The sequence below is a fragment of the Zootoca vivipara genome, chromosome 9 (genome assembly GCF_963506605.1).
Source record: "Zootoca vivipara chromosome 9, rZooViv1.1, whole genome shotgun sequence".
Lineage (NCBI taxonomy): Eukaryota > Metazoa > Chordata > Lepidosauria > Squamata > Lacertidae > Zootoca > Zootoca vivipara.
This window is the reverse complement of record NC_083284.1, coordinates 46,556,331-46,574,138: the sequence shown is the minus strand read 5'-3', so window position 1 is coordinate 46,574,138 and position 17,808 is coordinate 46,556,331. Positions and strand designations below refer to the sequence as shown.

The following is a 17,808-nucleotide window of genomic DNA, read 5'->3' as shown; positions in this document are numbered from 1 at the left end:
TCAGATGGGCAGCATATTATTATTATTATTAGCATGGCAACAAGGATCTTGCATTTTGAAAACCTTTTCGCATGTGTGTCCACAGTGCGGTGCTGCTAGACACCGCTTAGATAACTATAAAGGGTCACAGGCAAAACGTTTCTTACTTCAGCCACGGCTACTGCGGTGGTTCCAACTGCTCCCGGCTCCCTTACTGACCTCTCTGGCCACGGAAGTTGGAACTAGTTTTGTGAATGCTTTGTCACCATAGCAGCTACTTCGCAGGGAATGTAGTGTTGCACCCAACCGCACCTGAAGCAACTGGCTCATATTCAAGAATGTTCCTCACCTCTCCCCAGGAAGCAGGTGGTGGCTCCACTGGTGGGAAATATTTAGGTACATCCCAAGCCACTGCAGCCATGAACCACTTGAAGTCCTTGCACTTCAGATGCTTGCGAAGCTCTTTCTGGGCTGAGATATCGCCGGTGGAGAGGTGTCTGTACTCGGGCCGCCTCTGGTAAACGTACTCTGCGAATTCATCCATCCACGTTTCTGCCACGCGCTTCAGGTTCTGAGCAGCAGAAAGCAAGAGTCAGTCATCTCTTCCCGCTTAAGTATTAGCACTGATAACACACACACACAATCACAATACGCCATTCCCTTATCTAGCTTTGGATGGTTGTGCATTAAGCAAATGGAAGCCTTTTGCATTCAATTGCTATTAGGAGCCTGATAAAAGTCAGACTGATGGCTTCACTCTTCCTTTAAAAAAACAACAAAAAACCCCGCAGAAACTTCAGTGCAATTACTGAAAGGGATTTAATTAACAAGATACAGTAAAGGCTCACTTAATTATTTCCATGGAATCTTATTGCAGATATCTCTCTTGCTTGTTGCTTGATTGCCTGAGTTGATTTCCCACATCATTTCCATTTGGAAATATGTAGGAGTTTGAGGTGCTTTCTAAAGAGATAACACTGAGTATAATCCGATGTCCTAACATTTCCCCTTTAAAGCTCAATATATTACTGGGATTGCAAAACTAATATCTGGAGACACACCTCTGTTTTGCCTCATCAACACACTGCTAACTTCTTGTCAGTGGCGGAGGAAGCTGCTTGGGTGCCTGGGGCAGCGCGTCCAGGGCATAGCTGCCAAGTTATCCCTTTTTTACAGGGATTTTCCCTTATGCTGAATAGGCTTCCTCGCGAGAAAAGCGAAAACTTGGCAGCTATGGTCCAGGGGCGGGGCGAGCTGCCCATAGGGGTGGGGCGCACTGCAGGGCCTCTGGAGTCTGCCTGCCTCTTCCCACACAGTCGCTCTACAGCTGGGGGGGGGAGAGGAGGCAGTGGGTGGACCGTTTGGACAGCACAGAGCCTGCGCACACTCAAGCCACAGCGTCTCTCTCCGGCATTTTGTCACACCCCCTCAATGGTGACACCTGGGGCAGACCGCACCCCCCTTCCTCCGCCCCTGCTTGTTGTAACAAGTGGGAGGTGCAATAAAATGTTGCAGTGTGGATTGCTCCTGTTCAGGGCTCCTGAATCATGCTCTCTTTTCCAGCAAGCTCCATATTATTTTGTCTCCAGCCTCTCAGTTTTCCACCCCCATCTCTATTATGTGAGCACTGAGCATGCTCAGATCTTATAAGGTTCTTTGCAGGTTCTTTGTCCTTTAGTCGTCCCCCCCCCCCTAAAAATGTTTAACATCTGCAGATGTTTGGATTTCCTAACCATGCTGACACCTCCCTCTCAGTGGCCTTGCATGGCTATACAGTATAGTCACTGGCACTCAACACCTGAGTTCATTATTAAAAGGAATTGTTCCATCTTCACTGAGACGTTACTTGTTCTGTGTTGGAATGCAGCACACAACAGAAGGAAACACCATGCCCTGAGTTTTGATCATTCAATATAAAATATTACTGCAATCAGGGTTTCTTAAACAGAAGGAATGATGTAAACACAAATTATGACAGCAGCTTCCAAGCGAAGGATTGAGACACAGATCTGACACGCTTCATGGTGGCACTAATCCAACCCACATATTTTGTACTGAGAGGAAGGGATGGTCTAAGCCAGTGTTTCCCAACCTATTTCCAACCGTGGGCACCTTCCACCCTTTTTCCTTCCTGTGCCCCTCCCATGGGCATAGCCAAGGGGGAGGGGCAGTTGCCCTCCAAATAAGTACAAATCAATACAAATATAAGGTTCTGCCCCCCAACAAAAGAATGCCTCCCTAACAAAAATCCTGGCTATGCCCCCCCTCCCGCCCCATCCGACCGGTAGAAAGGTAGCAATTTAAAGGTTTGTTTGTAAATAGAACATGTTTTATTTATAATTTTTACAATGTATACAAAATACAATTACATAAAATCTCAGGGTTGTGGGTTTGAGCCCCGTGTCGGGCAAAGGATTCCTGCAAATCAGGTGGTTGAACTAGATAACCCCTGTGGCCTCTTCCAATTTTGCAGTTCTATGATTCTATGTGCCATTTACTGAATTATCTGCAGTTCACCTCTGATCTGAAGGAGCACCCACACGTTCTAAAAGCAGGAGGCTGCAAGTGTTACTCTAGTGTTGTTGTTTCCTCTGTTTCCTCCCCACTAGATGGAAGTACATTTTCATATTTTATTTTTCTCCTGAATCAGACTCCTGAATCACGGTTTTGTTGAGAGGATATTTTGAGAGTGGACGTGTCACATACAACCCCACTTCAAAAGCAGAACTTGCAACCTCGGCAACGCTAGCTCTTTAATAGAGTACTAGTCATAGAGCACTGAAGGGTATCTTCTGTGAGAAGATGAAGAGTAATACTCATCTCATAATCTGTGGCATAAGACAGGCATCCCCAAACTTTGGCCCTCCAGATGTTTTGGACTACAATCCCCATAATCCCTGACCCCTGGTCCTCTTAGCTAGGGATCATGGGAGTTGTAGGCCAAAACATCTGGAGGGCCGCAGTTTGGGGATGCCTGGCATAAGATAATGTTTCTGCTTAGAATGACTTCTCCCATTGTGATTTGCTTCTGACATTCATTTAGAAGCACCTCTCTTGAATTTGATTAATCTGCTGTGCTTCGAGCATCTGAACAAAGCTAGATGTCTCAGAACCAATAAGACTTATCTGAATACAAAGGGAGTGAGATAGAGAACAAATGGAGCACATTTCAGCTGGCACAGCAAGATAGGTTACCACCTGCTTTGTCTCCACAACAGAAAGAAAAACATTTATGCCAGCAGGAACTGTGTATGTGAAATTAGAGCAGTTTAAGAGATGATAGCTCAGGAGTCCTTGTTCCTAAATGGCAGGAGTTTTTGTTTGTTTGTTTGTTTGTTTATGAGAAACAATACAAGTTCATCCTTCTGAGAAATTTCTGAGCCGTCAGATTTTGACAGTGTGGGCAGAAGAAGTCAATGGGACAGGAACTAGAAAGCGATGGCACCCCTCCCCCAGCTGCACATCTGTTCCAGATCATTGAAATGCAGAATTCTTCAAACCTCATGAGGATGCCACTGCAGAGATACCCTTGCAGAAGTTTGCCCCCTCTTGAGCACATTTATAAAAGGAGATCTAAAATTATACTATGTGCTGTATTACAGTGTTTCTCAACCAGTGTGCCTCCAGATGTTTTGGGACTACAACTCCCATCATCCCTAGCTAGCAAGACCAGTGGTCAGGAATGATGGGAGTTGTAGTCCCAAAACATCTGGAGGCACACTGGTTGAGAAACACTGCTGTATTATTTAGCAATTTGCCAGTCGCTCCTAGCTTAGGTACTTAAGAATAGGCACAGCTACCGTTTACCAGTTATTTAAGACACCAGCATTAGGCGCAGAACCCATGAATGAAGGAGGCCTTCTCAAGAAAGCCAATCCTCTATGCTAAAGTGACAAAAAAACCAAAGGGGGCTGGGGAAGCCAAGTTGAATCTGGAGGAGGTGGCACTGTATACTTGAGGAAGGGCCAAAGAAAGTTAGAAAAAGCATTGGTGAAGAAGTCAGATCTGAAGAGGATTGGGTTCATTGATTAAAAAGGGCTGAGCCCATTAGTGTCGGTGTTAGGTTTTGTGGCGCTCTTAGGAAAGGAAGGTGTGGCTGGCAGAGAGGAGTTGCAGACTTGGCCTCCTGGCAGTAGCATTGCTGCAGCATAATGGGACAGGGGAGGGGTGGAGCAGGTTGTCCTTGCACCTGCCCCAAAGATGCAGGCAGGTGCACTTACTTGGAAGAACACAAATGTCATAGACTGGCTGGATGCTGAGGAGTGGTGGGAGACACCTGCTGGGGAAGAAGGCTTAGAGCTAGGGGATTGGTGGTGGATGACGATGAGTGGTCAGAGGGAGAAGGAGCAGACTGGGAGGAGGAGGTGTCAGGAGCAGAAGACATGATAGGGTTTAATGATCAAGAAGACCCTCTTCTTCTTCTTCTTCTTCTTCTTCTTCTTCTTCTTCTTCTTCTTCTTCTTCTTCTTCTTCGCAGGGCGAACCTGTACATGTGTTCTCAGAAGCATGCCCATTAAGTTCAAGGGAACTTGTTGCCTCACTGCTCTTCTGTCGATGGTGTGAGTGACTGGAGACAAAGTCAAGCATCAGCTGCCAGGTCTGGATTTCCAAATTTGCCCTGGGAGACAAAAGTCTTCACTGAAGCCCTCTGGCAGCACCAGTGATTTCCCTCCTTGTGCCCTATGTGAAGTGGTGGTGGCAGCAGGATACAAAGGGCAGAACCTCTTTCTCATCTTGACCTTCTTCATCCTGCTACCAGGCTGGCCACAGCAGCTTCTCATGTTCCTCTTCCTGGGGTGGGCAAGAAGGTGGGACCTTATATGGCCACCCACCTCCTCCTCTATGTTATTGCCTGCATCTACTAATATATGGAACTCAATCAGAATGTAAAGAGTCACCAAACATGGGCCACAGCTGTGGTGCACCTCTCTCCTCTGTCCCCCCCCATGCTGTTTCGCCACCTCCCTAACCTGCTGCTTGGAGCACATGCCTCTTCAGCCCCTCCTTATCCTGTCAATTGGCAGCATTTAAGGTCCAAATGGGCTCACAAAGGTACCTCCTTCTGCAATCTTTACACAAAAGATTCCTTTTTCCTTTTGTAAGTGAGCTCTTGAAAACGCATCAGTTGGTAAGCTTGCAATTCATTGATTCCATAAAACGACCTTATGAGATCACTTCATGTTAACTGAGCCTCCTTTGTTCGGCAGTTGGCTCAGGAAATGGAGCATGCGGGAACTGATTGGGCAATCAGCTGAGCTTTTGCCTCTTGAACTGAAACCAAAGGGAGCATCAGAGCAATACGAGGCTTGCTGACTCAGGGCGATTTCCAACATACCCTTCACATATTGCAGCAACCTGTGCCAGGGTTGTTATTTCCAACTGGAATCGGTTTCACTGACTGATTTCCTGTCAGTGGCAAGAGTAATGTTAAATCAGCCCTTAAGCTTAGAGTCCCACGGATGCTTCTATCAAGCCTAAAGTTGAAGGGCCAGGCAGATACCTGCAACAATATTTCTCCTAAGAGAACCACTTTGCCAGACTTGCTTTGTGTGGGTGCTCTGCTGAAGCTGAACTGTCCTCTGAATTATGTCTGAGGAGCTTCCAAGCAATAAATGGAGTGTTTCCTCTCTTGCTTACTGGAAGTTGTTTGTCCTTCCAAGCAAATTTGGCCTTTGTTATCAGATCTTGCGGCAATGCATTTTTGTCCAAAATAGGCATTTTCCTCTTCAAAAGCAGATCACATTTTTTATTAGCTACTCAAAAAAAATGGAGATAGTGGCAATATTCATTCCCAGTCCGTCAAATCGTGCCTTGGAGGATTTTGGAAGTGTAACTAGCACAAGTGACCTGTCCTCCTACTTTGTTTGTGGCTTGGTTTCCTCAAACCTGGTTTCCTCAAACCACAATTTACCATGTTGTTCAAACTGACAAACGGGTGTTGAGTGATCTCTCTATGGTTTTGCAATCCTGATTTGGATAGATTGTTCCAGTGCTTGAATTATGGGGAAGGAAGGCAGAGGTCCTTGTCTTCTGAGCTTTTATTTTTAGAAGGCTACAGGACAGCTATGAGTTGGTGGTCATGGGCGAACATATGAAGTCCCCTGATCCACCAGACTAAAAAGCCCACCTAATCTAGCATCCTTTTCCCCACAGTGGCCAACCACGTGGGGTTTTCGGATTCCCTTAGCTTTTCCGGGGTAATGGATCGCTCACACCATAGTTTGCTTGTTTGGATGCCATAGAAAAGTGGGGTTTGAGGAAATTAGGAAATCGTCTTTGGAACTGCATGTGAGAGGGAAGAGCGGAATGGAAGGAGTTCTTGAGACCATCACTTGTTCCTGATGCTCCTAACTAAGGTTTGGTAGATGAGGAATGTGATTTTTGAAGGGAGCCTCTGTTTTGGGTTACAAGTTTCCTGGGCAGCATTTTATACGGTCAAGTTTCACAGCTGAGCGAACCTCAGAACATAAGTTACTTACTCTTGCTAGGCTGGTGCCAGATGGGACTTTGTAAGGGACATATTTCCTGTAGATGTGCCCCACTCTAGAACACGGAACGTCAAACATCCCCCCTCCACACATCCAGACCTGAGAGAGGAAGAAAAAAAGAGAGTAAATGTCTGTAAGGTGAGTATGCGCTTGGCAACAGCTGAAAGAGAAAAGTCAGGGTCTGAAAAACTTACAAGTGTATGCAAACCCCACCACCACCACCATTCTGTGCTCATAGCTCTTTTTAATTAATTATTTTGAATAAAAAAATATACAAACAAAAAACAAAACCCAAACAAGCAAACTGAAGAGGACAAGAGACATGAGTTAAGCACAAATTAAGTACAAGTTCAAAGAAAGAAAAGGAAACTACCAAATAACCATGATAAGCTTAATCTAGTTTTATAAACCATCATTAATATAAGGATAGAAATCAAAACATTATAAAGAAAGTAATAGAAATACTAGAAGTGTTAGAAATACAGAGAATATTAAGAATACTAAGTATGTTGACGATATCAAGATTACTGTACTTATTACTCTTATTATGATGGTGGGGAAGGTCATTGGAGGGGAAAAAATGTATTTTGCAACTAAGTTTTTTTTTTAAAAAAGAACTACAGTATAAAGAACACACTAGGTAATAAAATAAAAAAATTCCTTCAGTAGCACCTTAAAGACCAACTAAGTTTATATTTGGGTATGAGCTTTCGTGTGCGTGCACACTTCTTCAGATACACACTTCTTCAGATACACTATGGAAGGCACCACATTGAGCCGCATGAAATGGAAGTCCATCTGTGTATCTGAAGAAGTGTGCATGCACACGAAAGCTCATACCAAAATATAAACTTAGTTGGTCTTTAAGGTGCTACTGAAGGAATTTTTTTATTTTGCTTCGACTCAGACCAACACGGCTACCTACCTGACACTAGGTAATAGTTAATACAGCATAAATAAGTGATCTTATGGGATTTTGAAATTGGAAAGTATCAAAGGCAATCTCCTGACTGAGCACTTGCAATTTCTGGAAATTATTGGAAGCATCTTCTGGACTTCGTAAACTTCAAAAATGCTATGTGTATAGATGACTGAGGCTATGTGTGTAGATGACTGTGTGTAGATGACTGAGGCGGTGGAGCTAAAAGGCAACGTATAATTAAACCTTTCAGAAGCAAGATAATGGAAAACAGAAAAGACAGGGAACAGTGTCCAAAGGACCATATACAGTACTGATTACATTAGCTTTTGGAAAGTTAGCAAACCACTCATATTAAGGTTATTTTCAATCTCATTAAGAAGTCTGATTCACCTAGGAAAGAAAAAGTAATTACGGTTCAAAATAAACAGAAACATTTCTGTTTAGATGGAAATGTTATAACTAAACAAGCATTGTAGATTAAGAAGATGGGTCCAATGATGGGTTCAATGGCCAGCAACATCAAGATGGGTTCAATGGCCAGCAACATCCAAAAATGTTCCAATAAGACTTTCTCACCCATTATTTTCTCTCACCAGCTTTTACATGAATCTGAAAACAAGTGGGAACTGCAATGAAACATTGCAGCATTAAGTGCTCCTGGTTTCAGCCAGCCATGCCCAATTCCACAATACTCCATTCCATTCCATTCCATTCCCCTCCCCCAGGCTTTCCATCCCTTTTCCAACAGTCAGAATTTTGTGAGCATGCTAACACCTTGTTGGGCTATTTTAGGGGTTTCCCCTTTTTAGGGTTGTACATGATTGGCACTGTTTGAGCTCCATAAGGATATTGGGAGAATGAATTGACTATTAGTGTATAGGAATAATTAGAAGGGTCTTGGAGATACGGAGGTGAAAACGAAGAGGAAATAACATTTGGCACATGCAGTGGGCATAAAACAAAAAACAAAAAAACCCAATTGCAGCGCACATCGGAGGTACATTTTGTGGCATAACTGAAATTAATCTCAGGCTGGCTTGTAGGACATTTAGCAGCTGTTTCTGTTTGTTCATCAATTTCAATATGATTCCAAAGGTTTATTTTTTATTTCTTCTGGAAGATCAGCGCTCCCTTTTTTTGCTAATTATTTTTATGATTTTCCAAGATTTTAAACAAATTGTCACTAAATTAATACAAATCCAGTACACATTTAAAAGCTGACTTCCCACCCCCAGATGTCCCCTCAATTTTCCTCCGACTGTTGCTGCTCCCGATAAAATAACTTTTCCAACTATCATTTCAAAATACATTCATCCCTTCTCCCTACACATCACTTGATCAATACTCCTTAAAAATGGATTTTTAATATCATCTGTGCTACTGTGCGAAAATAGAGAAGCAGCCTGAATTTACACACACACACCCCACTAAACGTAACAGACCCAAAGGGGAATTCTGCTAATGCCTGAAAATTTTGATGGTGTTTAATGTGCAAGCTGTAAAACTGAAACACTGTCTTTTATACCAAGGAGCCAGCAGCCAATATAAACAAGAATGAAAAGTATTTTCCTGAAACCCAACTTAGAATAAAAACATTCTCCTGTGTAGACCACAGAACTATGCCGCAGGTTATTAACCCTTTTCTTTACAGGCACAGCAATCTGAACTTGCTGCAGCGACTCTGCCGAAGGATGGAACTACCACCCTCATGGCAGAAGCAGTGGAAGGTTAAGGGGACCAGGCTGATTAATTCTGGAACCTATGTTGGCCAGTGCAGATGTGAAAGCAGTTCAGGATCCACCAGGCTCTGTTGTCAGGAATACTGCTGGTAGGCTTAACAGTTGTCTGCATGTTTGATGGGCATCAGGAGGGGAAGTCCACGCTGGCAGTGTGACATCAGGCTACTGGTACTTGAGCCAGCAGAAGTTGGAGGAGGGATGTCTCTGCGCAGTCCAACCCCCCTTCCTCCAACAGTCCCACATAAGTTTTTTTTGGGGGGGGGGATTGCTGCCTAAAACAAAGCAAATACTGCAAAGGAGCCAGGGAAACAAAAGCAGGCTTTTAAGAGAGGAACTGGATCCAAATTCAGGTTCTGTGTTCTAGGTCTGTCATAAATGGCATCCCTTTTCATATGTTGGGGATGTAGGGGGGTTGAATGAATGGGGGGTGCAAGGCATTGTGGCAGAACCACTTTTTCTGGCCTATGTGTGCTGTCTAAACCACACGTAGGAAACTCCTGGATGTAGGTTGAGGACAGGGGCGCAGACAATCCATACCCACCCCCAGTTTTAACAACGGAGGCACCTAGTGTTGGTGAAGGTTTATTCCCCCGCCTAACCCCACTTCTTGATCCCAGCTCTCTTGCCATTCGGCAGCCCTTTTACAAGTTCGCTTACAGGGGTTGTAGGGAAACCAAGTGGAAAAGAAAGGACAGAAGCATTGCCCATCAACTTTGCAGGTGTGGTGGTGCCCCCCTTAAATATAATAGGGGGGCAAAGGGGCCTGGGCCCCTAGGAGTTGGCACCTATGGGTGGGGAATGAACCAGCTACTGCCCACCCTACCTGCCAATGCTACCACCTTGGACTCTGTATTCTGAACCAGCTGAAGTTCTAAGTGCCTTTTGAAGGCAGCTCCATGCATAATAATGCATTGCAGTAACCCAACCTGGATGTTGCAGATTCACAAACAATTCTGGCAAGCTCTTCCCTTTTCCAAGAACGAGCAAAGCTAAAACACCGACTGCCGCGTGGGGGATCCCATACGGAGGGATGCATCCAAAAGCTCTCCAAAGCTATGGACCTGGTCCTTAAGGAATTGGGCTGGGCAGATACTTTGGCTCAGGACTAGAAAACAACTACTCTTTCTTCTTAGCATAGTCTGCATACACACCATACATTAAAAAAAACCCAATTGGAGTTGAGTGGTGCTGTCAGAGCAGGGCTTTGGTTCCCCACTCAGCAGAACGACCAAGAGGGTCCCCCAGAGCAACAGGGGCACTTATCCCACTTCAAAGGAATACATACACCCATGAGACCATTAAAGTCCTGAATCCAATATTACCAAAGTGCACCACTGAGGACGTCTGCAGGAAGAAAAAGACATCGCTCACTTTTGACGCAGGAGCCTTCACCCAAAACGCCGACTGGGCTCTCTGCCCTGAGCTGACCTACATGCACCAACCTGCTCCTTGTGATTAATGGGGGCTGCCTTCATTGGTTTTCCACCCACAAAAGCAGTATTTCACTGCAAGTGTACACCTTGCAGCAATAATAATGATATATCCCTTCTGAGCTAGCTGCTCTCACTGTACATTCTTGGAAAGGGGGGGCGGGAGGAACCCAACACACACCCCTTAATAATTATTTGCATAGCAATTTCCTAAAGTCTTAAACTGTTGGGATGCAGAATTAGCATTTTTATGCTGTTTGCTGTATTATGCTAATGAAAATATATGCCGACATTTCACTGCCTTTGTAATTGGCTTCTGCTAAATGGCATTGCTGAGGTAGGACTGATAAGCGGAGGGAGAGAGAGGGGGGGCACTTTGGCACATAACGTGAGAAAAGTTGTTGCAGCCTTGTGCAAGCTGATCTTCTACAGCAGACACCACTCCCTGCAAACAATATGCTGAGCTCTTGCCTGCCTGTGATACAAGTAGAATTAGAGCCCAAGCAGGGGGGAGAGAAACAGGAGTGGGGGAAAGTCATGTATATCACCTTGAGCTCCTTGGAGGAAAGGTGGGATATAAATGTAACTAACAGGTATACTTCACTGAGGACCTGCAATCCAGGATGTCTCAGCCTGGGCTATAAGCCCAGTTCCAAGAGGGGGGAAATCATGCTTGACAATGTTGGTGCAAACATCCTGTGGCTGTTAAGGGGGAGGGGTTGTTGTTGTTGTTGTTGTGTTAATAAACTGCAGGGTGGAATCTACACACATAAAAACCGTTCTGAAAATGCCTTTTTAAAAGACGTTTTTTAAAAAATACATTGAATTTTCCATAAGGCTCACCATTGCCATCTACTGTCACATTGTATTTTGCGGTTAAAACTCACTTAAAATGTTTTATTTGCAGCTGTATAGCTGAGTCCCAGGTGTTTTGTATGAATTCTGTTAATGGAACAATGCATTTGTGTTTATATTTTTAAAGATGCTCAGAGACCTTTGAGTAGCAAGCGTCTAACACATCTAATAAATAACAACAACCAAACAACAGATATTTTTGGTATCTGGTAAGATTTGCTGAATATTGCTTGTTCTGAAGTAGGGGTGGAGGAGAAATCTGTTTTTTTAAAAGTTTATATGTGGAATATGGTGGGTCTGACCAGATTTGGCTTTCCCTTCATCATACTACCTCTTTGAGTGCCCACTTATATTTTCATAAAACAAGGGTGGTCGTCATCATCGGCAGGGAGTTGACAAAAAAAAATCTCTCCCCCCCCCCCAAAAAATGCCAACAGTACAGTATGTGTTATTTAACGGGGGCGAGGCTAAACGAGGACTCTAGTCTTTGTTGAACCAGATAAGGTTTGCCTTCCCTCCCCAGAAAAAGGGAAAAAAATTATGCTGAAGTTTCAGAGTTTGGGGTGGGGTGGGGGAGTTTTTGTGGGGGTGTGGGTGTGCGAGAGAATCTAGGGATGCTTCCCGGCCCCCAAATGTAGCAAGTGACCCACAGTACCTAACCGAAGGGGGGTTGTCACCTGGCGACTCTGCGTTGCGTGTCGTGATAGATATATACGCATACGCCATGGGAGAGGAAGCGATCCTTTTTCAAATTGGACTCTGGTTCAAAGAAAACTGGCAAACGGAACCGGCAAAAATGGGCACCTAATGCGCAGGCGGACGGGCCCCTTTTTCCAAGGGCCACCAGGGCAGCTCATTCAAAAGCCAGGAGAACAGGGGGAAGGAAGAAGACCCCCCCCCTACAACCCAAGCCACTTATATATGAGTGGCTCATTTTTAAAAAAATAAAAAGCCGCCTCTCTAATTATATGCAAAAATGTATGACAAAAATACATATTTTATACAAACAATATGCAAAAAATAGTCTCATGCAGTACTATATTTCTGCAGTATAATTTTGTAAGTATTGATATGTAAGTGTTTTTATACATTTATATGCATTGCTGTCTGCATCTCTGTGCACTGGTCACTTTAGGAAAGCTTTACCGTGTATGTGTATAATATCCATCTAATATACGTATAATAAAGCATATATGATGTGAGAATTGTTTGTATTTTTAGCAAAACTCTAAAAAACAACAACACCTTGCCTCCTGGAAGATCAAGACTCAACATGGGAACAGGAAAAAACCTGCGTAGGCAAGCTTGACATTGATATTTTCCACTCCTATTCTAAACAGTGAGTTGCTGGCACAGCCTCTTTTTGCTCTTCCTACTGCATGCCTTCTGCCCTACCAATCCCAATGGGCACCACCCACCACTGTGAGAGCTCCTTATTGCCTATCAGCTTTTCCTGTGCAGAGGCAGAAAGACATGACAAGGGGTGAAGCAGAAAGCAAGTGAAAGAACCATAAAAATAAGGGGTGTTGATATCCCAGGGGCGGCAGGAGCCATTGCTGCTGCTTGGATTGGCAGGCTTCAGGTCATATATGGGTATACGAGCAGGGCCTCTGCTCTCTAGAGTGCACTGATGAACGGACGCTAGATCTCAAGCACAGGGAACAGGGTTTTAAAAGGCATTTGTCACTCATGCATAATTAAGATACATACTGCCATGCCTGGTTATAATTACAGATCAGGCAGCTGTGAATGTGAGGAGCTTAAACAAAGGGAACCCCCCCCCCAAAAAAACTAAAATCCTGAGAAATGATGCTTGTGCACTGAAAGGACCATAAGATGAGCCAGCATGGGTCCTGCCATTCCGTCCACAGAACAAAATGTACAAGGCTCTGTTTTTCCTGGTAACCTGATATGAATACCGTATATTCCGGCGTATAAGACGACTGGGCGTATAAGACGACCCCCAACTTTTCCAGTTAAAATATAGAGTTTGGGATATACTCGCCATATAAGAAATACGACCCGGTGTATAAGACGACCCCTGACTTTTGAGAAGATTTTCCTCAGTTAAAAAGTAGTCTTATACGCAGAAACTTAGTTAGGCTTTACAGGGCAGAAGAGGTAAAAAGAAGAAGTCAGGGAGAATTTCCAGCAAAGAACTGCCTTCCCACCAATGGTGGAAGGTGTCAACATGGCTACAACTCAACTGTACGGTTTGAAACTCTTCCCCATATGTTCACATGCACACCATTTTATTTCTCGCCACCATTTCATCATAACTTGAGGGCTCACAGATGGCAGCATGAACTGTGTTTGGGACAACGCCAGAAGATATTAAAAAATATATATGCCTATGGTATCAGTGCTGCCGCCCTCAACAAAAACTGGTTTTTCAATTCGTGAACACCTGTAAGCCTGTCAGTATCACAAAAGCGCACGGGAGAGGTGTATTTCCTTCCACCAACATTTATGCTGAATGATCCGCCCTTGTGCTATATCTGATTTGAACTTAATAAACCAGCAGTTACCTTTGCTGTGAATTCCAATATACACGTCTAGTAAGCGCCATTTGACGTACCGTGTTTCTCCTAAAATAAGACACGTCTTATATTTATTTTTCCTCCCAAAAAACACACCACGGCTTATTTTCAGGGGATGTCTTTTTTTTTTTTTTTGCTGTCTTTGCGGAGGGGGGAGAGATGGAGCGAGGCGAAACGGGGTGTGTGTGTGCAGAGCACAGATTGCCCACCTCGCAGGTAGACACACCTGTCCGTCGCGCCCGCAGCTCGGGAAAAAAGGCCTACCGACACCCCTGCGAGGTTGTCCCCTCTCACCTGCCGGTGGGGAGGGGGTTCTCGGAGGGCCAAGCGAAAGCAGCCAGCCGCAGCCTCTGACCGCCGCGATCTGCAAGGCGGAGGGGCTTGGGAGCGCGGGGCGGCTCTGGGTTCAAGTGCTCCGCGGAAAGGAGGAGCCAGCGCTATGTACCTTTCTGCAGCTCGGTCGGGCCACGTCTTGCAGCGGCGGTAGCCGAATGCGTCCCCCAGGCGCCCAGCAGCAACGCCGCCAGCAGGAGCAGGAGCCGCAGGGCCATGGAGCGGCGGGGGGCGCACGGAGCCGCGGCGCGCAGGGGAGGATCTGCGCTTTTCCGCGCCCGCCGCCTTTATGCGCCCATGTTTGCTCAGAATGCAGCCCCGCCGCCGCGCCAGCAACTTTCCCTTTCCGCGGAATTGCCAGCTGCCGGGTTTCTCTCCCTCCTCTCCCTGGGGAGGGGGCTGGCCTCGGCCTGGAAAGCTCTCAAGCGCGGTGAGGAGGGCTGCCTGCCTCTCCAGGGGAAAGGGGCCCGCCTGCGCCCCGCTCCCCTCGCCGATGTGTGCCCCCCGAGCACGTGCAGAGTGCCCGGGAGAAAAGGCAATGAATTCAGGGATGGGGCGTGGAAGATATCGTACGCAGTAGGGCGCCACTGCAGGAACGAGAGTTAACTAGACGGGATGGAGATCAGCTTTCCTTGCTGCCAATGAGATCGGAGTTCCTGAGTTCCGGTAGCGAAGAGGCGCCCGATCAGCTGAGAAGCGGGCTGATCGGGTGCCTCTTCGCCACAGCCGCAGTGCTCAGGGCGTTCGTCCCCAGTCGCCCACGCAGATCCTGGGCTTCACCTGCAGCCGCAGCTGCCTCTCACCAGGCTCTTCGTGCTGCGCTGCGCTCCCCGAAGCGGCTCCCACCCCCGGCTTATTTTCGGGGGATGTCTTATATTATTCTACTAATGAAAAGCCTGACATGGCTTATTTTTGAGGACCGTCTTATTTTAGGAGAAACACGGTAGTTTCAAAATATATATGGTTGCTTTCTTTGATGGTGCACACCTAGGCAGTGCATAAGTGACAAAGAAGTGACATCTGATAAGAATATTACACACATATACTGCCTAAAGGAGATAATTAGATCTCTAAAGCACCGCCTTTGTTGCTGTTCTTGGTTCTCAAATGGCAAGGGGACAGGGAGTTCAATTATGAACATTATCTGTATTGCTTTGTCCAATCAAAGCTTCATATATATCAGGGCACAGTGGATAATAACAACACCAGTCAAATGTAACGGATAAAACCAAGAGTCATGCCTATAGTGGTAGCACAAAATTAAGGCTGACTTGCAGCTAAAGTGATTGACTGCAGACAAATGGTAAATTATAATGTTTAGGTTTCTTCTCAGAGTTTCAGACTGGCTAAACTCTGGGACTGAATCCAAGCTTTATCCATCTATTCAAATATGCATCTTTATTAGTACTGTTTTAAGGAAGAGAAGGCCATGCCTACAACACGCTTTAACATACAGTAAGCCTGCAACTTGTGCACATTTAACTTGTGTACATTCAGATTTATGCGCTTGGCAAAATTATATATATATATATATATATATATATATATATATATATATACATATATACATATACACACACACATACATATATATATATATGTGTGTGTGTGTGTGTGTGTGTGTGTGTATAAAGTGGCAGAAAGAGGGAGGGGTTCCAGGGAAAAAGACTTTGGCAATCTCACCTGTCATTGAACCCAATGTGTTTTGACTATACACGATTTTGGCTTTAGGCTCTATCCCTGGAACTTAACCCCCACATAAGTTGCAGGCTTACTGTATCTCATTTCATTTCATTTTTTTAGTATTTCATTGCCCTTTAAATCTTTATGCATTAGTTGAATGTCACATTAGGTGAGACGATGGAGATCTATAAGACAGGCTGTTCCATATGAAGGACAAAGGGAGGGGGGGAACAGCTGGTTGTCCATTTTGAAAAACAGAAAATGGGGGACAGGGTTAAGCACTCACTTAACCTTCTCTTCCCGTCTGCTTCGAGACACAGCATCTCAGCATCCTGAGTCCTTAGGCTTCTTCATAAACATCATCACTACCTTGTTACATGCATCTGTGTCAAATATAGCTCCTCCTCCACCCCACCCAAGGCTCCCATTAATAAATCCTCTTAGGCCAGCCACAGAATTAAGTTGTTTACTTAATTACAAATCTTAGCCCTTTCCATCCCTTTTCAAAAGTGTGTTCTGAGCTTCTCTCCAAACAAAAATAGAGAAGTTTGCTTAAAAAAAACCCAACAAACTTATTCAGTATGGTTAGCATGCATATTAATAGCTCAAGGAGTCTTTTAGTACTTCTGCCTTATCTTTTCACACTGTGGAATTAGCATATCAAACCTCTGCTTCTCTTACATATGTAAAAAAAGTTGGTCTTCAGCAGCAACTTCCTGCTGTTGTTTCTTTAAAGCTGTACAGTACCGGAAACATATTTAGCCTGGATGTTTCAATCAGCCTTTCAGCAAGATTATTTCAGGAAGAGACTTTTAGGAAGATTTTACTTAGCTGAAAAAGATGCATTAGGCCATTGCTAAAAGTAGAATGTAGTTTGTAATCATGCAATTTGTCACTCCAAAATGCTTCCCGGGGTACTCTGCAAACACTTTTCCTTCCCAAAATTGGAAACTTGTAATTCCTTTTCAGTTTGTATTCTTCAAAGCCAGTGCTTTTTTTTCTAGAAAAAGAGGTATCAGAACTCACCCTGAAAACTTCTCTCATTCTCATAGAATGGCAATGGCACCCACCTAACAGGTGCTGGAACTGAGTTCTGGCTGGAAAAAAGCTCCGTTCAAAGCCTATGTTTTTGCCCATAGCTCAACACAGTCCAAACTTACTTCCTAAGTTTGATGGCCTTATACGTGCAGATAATGAACATGTATGAAGTCTGATCTGATCTGAAACTGTAAGGATGTGAGCAGTGAGCCAGAAAGCCCCCAAACTGAAATTGCACATGCAATAAATGTACCCTAAAAACGAGTCATTGTCCTTCAATCTCTCCTTTACAATATGGAAATTATGCTGGCCTACCTTGCAAGGCTGTTGTTAGGAGACTTGGAAGATTGAATGCAGGGCTCCAGGTTTGAAGGGTCAGTGGGCAATGTGCCCTCTGGTGAGCTCCTATTTGGCTGTAGCGACAGCAGCACTCCCAAAGCATCTGTGAGCTGCCATTTTAAATCTCCATAATGCCCCAAGTCTCAGTGCAGGGCACTGGGGGGAGATTAAAATGGTGACTGTCAGAACCAGCCACCTGACATGAGGGGCCTGGAGCAGATGCCAGTGCTGATGGGCTCTGTCAGGATCCCAAAGGCTCAGTAGCTGTCCTGTCCAGGTCTGCCTGGTTCAATAAGTGCAACATAAATGCTAAACATTACTATCCCTTTTTATCTAGACAGAAGGCTCTGGTCTCTAGACTCTATTTTCTTCTACTCAACCCCTGAGTAATCTACAGAAAGAGATGGTTTGCACACAACACTACACCAAACCATAACTTAGCACAGGTGCAGTAGGCTTCCC

At 44.8% G+C, this 17,808-nt stretch overlaps 1 protein-coding gene and 1 long non-coding RNA gene across 3 annotated transcripts in view; one reads left to right on the top strand and one right to left on the bottom strand.

Annotated features, from left to right (window-relative positions):
• GALNTL6 (polypeptide N-acetylgalactosaminyltransferase like 6) overlaps positions 1–17,808 on the bottom strand; it is a 543,124-nt gene that overhangs the window by 29,739 nt on the left and 495,577 nt on the right. The window contains exons 9-10 of the mRNA XM_060278706.1: positions 6,459–6,566; positions 329–550 (exon numbers count right to left, since the gene is read on the bottom strand). Coding sequence (XP_060134689.1) covers positions 329–550; positions 6,459–6,566 — 330 coding nt within the window. The remainder of the gene's footprint in view (positions 1–328; positions 551–6,458; positions 6,567–17,808) is intronic.
• LOC118083366 (uncharacterized) overlaps positions 1–17,808 on the top strand; it is a 52,987-nt gene that overhangs the window by 29,583 nt on the left and 5,596 nt on the right. The window contains exons 3-5 of one of the 2 annotated variants that reach the window (XR_009558145.1): positions 9,041–9,217; positions 11,541–11,622; positions 12,635–12,752. This is a non-coding gene — a long non-coding RNA (uncharacterized LOC118083366). The remainder of the gene's footprint in view (positions 1–9,040; positions 9,218–11,540; positions 11,623–12,634; positions 12,753–17,808) is intronic. The other variant, XR_009558146.1, reaches the window with a different exon arrangement.